The 4445-nt window shown below is 56.7% G+C and overlaps 1 protein-coding gene across 1 annotated transcript in view; it reads left to right on the top strand.

Moving 5' to 3' along the window:
* Nucleotides 1-4445, top strand: part of EPHB2 (EPH receptor B2) — a 153135-nt gene that overhangs the window by 97084 nt on the left and 51606 nt on the right. The window contains 2 exon segments of the mRNA XM_027770663.1: nucleotides 1918-2073; nucleotides 3085-3420. Of these exon segments, the coding sequence (XP_027626464.1) occupies nucleotides 1918-2073; nucleotides 3085-3420 (492 nt within the window).

The raw sequence follows: 4445 nt of genomic DNA, 5'->3' as shown, positions 1-4445 counted from the left end.
TTCTGCTTAATGGGGCAGCTTCAGGAAGTGTGTATGGAGCTGCGGTCCAGGTTCTGGGCTAGGCACAGGGCAAGCACAGTGAATCAGGCATGAATCTGATCCCGGGGCGCAGAGATCATGGCCGGGAGACCCCTCCATGACCTACTACGGCAGGGGTAAGGCACTCTGAGCTCAAGCAATGAGAAGGGCACGGAGGCCGGAGCTGGCTGGGGGCTGGAGGGGCGGGTGAGTTGCTGAGATTGCGCCGGGGAGGTAAGCCGTGAGAAATGGATTGGGGGATTGTGATAGTTTGCACACAGCCATACAGACAGCCTGAGTCACTTGCCAGAGTTCACAGGGCACCGAGGCATGAAACGTGCCCCAGGAGAAGACCTGGGCTGTGGATGGCCTGAGTGCATCTCATCCCGAGGAGCATCTTGTTCACTGCAAAGCCCTTTCCTGCCCACCCACTCACTTAGCCCTTGCATAGCCCCTCGGGGACATCACAGTAGACTGGGATCCTAGGACTGGGAGAGGGTCTGAGCCTAGATCCTCAGTTTCCTGATTCCCACCCAGGGCCAGCAAAAAGGGTGGGGGATTTGAACACACATGCACCCAGGCAGTTGCCTCTTGTAGAACTTAATCCCATGCTCTGAGCTTTAGGGCCTGGACCCCAGTGGGGATGAAGGCCACAGCCCCTCCTAAAATGCGGGTCCAGTACTGCCCTCCTCAGGTTCTCCCTGGTACCCCAAGCCCCCTCTTTTTAAATTTTCTTTATTTCTTTTTTTTAGAGAGATTTTTGCTGTAAAGCATGTGCGCTTGCCAGAGAGACAGAGATAGAATGCAAAAAATCACCCCCTAGGGAAGATGTTCATGCCATCATAATCTGTTTCCTCCACTCTCCTCCTAGTTTTTTGGGTTATTTTGTTTGTTTGTTTGTTTGTTTGTTTGAAGTGATTTTTGCTATAGGGCGCGTGCGCTCGCCAGACAGACAGAGACAGAGAGACAGAAAGCGAGAAATAACGCCCCAGGGGGCATGGCCACGCCGCAATCCCTTCTCCTCCATTCTCCTCTTGGGGTCTTGGGCACGCACGCACATGCGCCCGGCGTGAGTTTGAAGCCACCAGGTCCAGGACGCGAACCGCGGTCAACTACGTGGTAGTCCAGCAACATAGCCATTACACTAACTGCTGGTCCCTCCTCCTAGGATTTTAAACACGCATGAACATGTGCCCGGCATGAGTTTTAAGCCAACAGGTCTGGTACTCAAACCGTGGTGGGCCACATTAGAGTCCAGCGCCTCAACCACCACGCCACCTGCTGGCAAGCCCCCTTAGTTTCAATACAGTGATCCGACACCTCATCGGGTGCCGCGCGAGGCCTTGTGCCATGTGCTTCACACACTTAATGCAAAATCCTCACGATGCCCTGAAGACGAGGACGTAGCATCGAGCTTTCACAAATGAGGAAACAGTCTCAGAGTGGTTAAGCCACTAGCCTAGGGCCACTCCGCTAGTAAAAGGCCAGACAGGCCCTCAAACCCAGGTCTGTCTGGCTCCAAAGGCAGTTCTCTGCTGTCCCGAAGCTCCTCTCCACATGCCACATGCTTTCCTGGGACTTTTCTTCTGGAATGTCACTGCGGTGGTCTGAACTGGAATCTAGAACCAGGGCCCAGCCAGGCATTAGAAAGCAAGATTGGGACCCATGGATGCTGCTCCAGACCCCTCAGACACCCCCTGACTAGGTCAGGATTGATCCTAGAAGTCACAATGCAGGCAGCTCCGGGGGCCTGGAATATCCGAGCTAGAGCTGCCATGCTGGACCAGAGACCCCGAAAGCTCCAGGATGGGCTTCCCAGCAATGCCACGCCGTCCTCCCGCCTCTCGTGGCCTGTCTGCGTCTCTCTGTTCCAGTGATTCTCCTTGTCTTCTCTCCCAGGTTGTCCATCTGGAACTTTCAAGGCCAACCAGGGGGACGAGGCCTGCACCCACTGTCCCATCAACAGCCGGACCACCTCAGAAGGGGCCACCAACTGTGTCTGCCGCAATGGCTACTACAGAGCGGACCTGGACCCCCTGGACATGCCTTGCACGAGTATGTCCTGGTGCCCCTCGGGGGGATGCCGGGCCGCGTCCGGAGTCTCCCTGCAGAAAAGCTCAGAGCCAGGAGTGGCCAGCTGTGCAGTGACAGCCGGCCCTTCCTGAGGAGCAGCCGGCAGTTACCTGGTGCGGGTGGAAGACGGGCCCTGGGGTGACTGTGCTGCCAGCACACAGACGCCACGGAGCCGGAGCCGGCATCTGGCTCCTCCTGCCCGCCCGCCAAGCCCTGGAGGATAAAGTCAAGGTCTTGCCTCCCAAAGGGGCAGGGGATGGGGACTTGGCAGGAGAAGCAGCAGCACAGGTGGGGTCTGTGGCAGGGAAGACTGCCCAGTTGTAACGCGGCAGCAGATGCCTGAATCACAGCCGACGTTCTTTAGGCAAGGAGTGACCCCAACATTAATTGGATTGGCAATCAGTGGCGGGTTACAGAGAGAGAACCTCGTGGCTTAAACTATGCCGATTTATCTTCTCACAGAGAAGGAGCCCATGTCAGGCAGTTCTGGGATGGTGTGATAAACCCATCACGGTGCCTGGGACCTTAAAGTCACTTCCAAAATGGCTGCTGAAGCTCCGGCCATCACATATATTCAAGACAGCAGCAAGGGAGAAGGGTAACGCGTCTCCCACTCCAGAGCTGTCTGCCTCCCTTTTAAGAAACAGCTTTCCTTTATCAGTGGCCAACCCTTAAATGACAAGAGGCGGGTAAATGCCGTCTTTCAGCTGGAGTTACGGCCACGCTGCAGGAAGCTGGGCTCCATTGTAAGGAAGAGGAGGAGGATAGATATTGGACAGGTATAATCCCAAACAGACCGTTCCCAGTAACAAACACCAGAGAGGTCGGAGGGAAAGGTTTAAGCAGATGCACAGCAGGACAAGTTCCATTCTAGAAACTTCTCTGATGGGTGGAGAGGAGCTAGGATTTGAGGAGGTCCTCCGGGAGGCCTGGGCTGGAGCCAGACGGTGCAGCTCCTGAGCCCCCGCTGACTGGCGCCTGTCCCCTCCCCAGCCATCCCCTCTGCACCTCAGGCTGTGATCTCCAGCGTCAACGAGACGTCCCTCATGTTGGAGTGGACCCCTCCCCGCGACTCCGGAGGCCGGGAGGATCTGGTCTACAACATCATCTGCAAGAGCTGCGGCTCGGGCAGGGGCGCCTGCACCCGCTGCGGGGACAACGTGCAGTACGCGCCACGCCAGCTGGGCCTGACCGAGCCGCGCATCTACATCAGCGACCTGCTGGCCCACACCCAGTACACCTTCGAGATCCAGGCCGTGAACGGCGTGACTGACCAGAGCCCCTTCTCGCCGCAGTTCGCCTCCGTGAACATCACCACCAACCAAGCAGGTGAGCGCGTCAGATGTAGGCCGGGACTGCCCCGTCACGCTGTGTCAGGTGGCCTCCCGCCAGGCCTCACGGAGGACTCCCTCACATCTGTGGGCTTTTCTCCTTTCAAAGGCTTTTCATGTGCTCCGACCGCCTGGGAGAGAAGTGTTACCGCTCCATTGTAGTGGTATTTATAATAATCGTTTCCTTTGTCGAGCATGTATTATTGAAGGCAAGAGTTAAGCTGCTATAACAAAAAGACCCAGCGTTCGATGGCTCAAAGCACACGGACGTGAATTGTTTCTTGCGTGAGAGTCCAAAGGTGAGCAGTCCAGGAGAGCGCGGGGGCTCGGATCCACATGGAGATTCAGGAGCCGAATCCCGTGTGTTATTACCCCCCTCCCTGCGTGGTCAATGTTGGGCTCCCGCAGGTGTGTGGGAAGAGGGAGAAGACCCGGGGGTTCAGGAATAGGTGGAAGTGGTAGTCATGGCTCTGCCATGTTCTGCTGGGAAGACCGTGATCACAGGGCCTTGCTGAGCCGCAGGGAGCTGGGAGACATCGTCTCTCCTGGCATCACGTAAGGCTCCTTTGCACAGAAGGTGGGCAGACAGGCTCCGGTGGACATCGAGCAGTCCCACAAGTGCGCTCTTCGAGCCTCAGCAAACCTCCTAAGTTCGCCCTAACGATCCTCTCTGTGCCGTTCACCCTCCGTCTTCCTCTCCGCCTGCCTGGTGATCGCTTGTTTGTTGCCATAGGGTGCGTGCACTCACTGGAGAAAGAGAGAGGGAAAGTGAGAAACCACTCCCAGGAGGGATGGCCAGCCACAGTTCCTTCTCCGTTTTCCTCTTGGGATTTTGGGCACACACACACACACACACACACGTATGCCGGGAGTGATTTCACACCACTGGGTCCAAGATGCAAACCACAGTGTGGGCCATGAGGGAGCCCAGCACCTTGCCCACCTTCCCCACACCGCCTGCTGTCCCTCCACTCTGCTCTCTTCCATGGCAGACATTTTAAAAGCTGCCATACAATGGGGGCT

The sequence above is a fragment of the Tupaia chinensis genome, unplaced genomic scaffold (assembly GCF_000334495.1).
Source record: "Tupaia chinensis unplaced genomic scaffold, TupChi_1.0 Scaffold000146_1, whole genome shotgun sequence".
In the NCBI taxonomy this organism is placed as follows: domain Eukaryota; kingdom Metazoa; phylum Chordata; class Mammalia; order Scandentia; family Tupaiidae; genus Tupaia; species Tupaia belangeri.
This window is presented reverse-complemented; position numbering and strand designations above follow the sequence as displayed.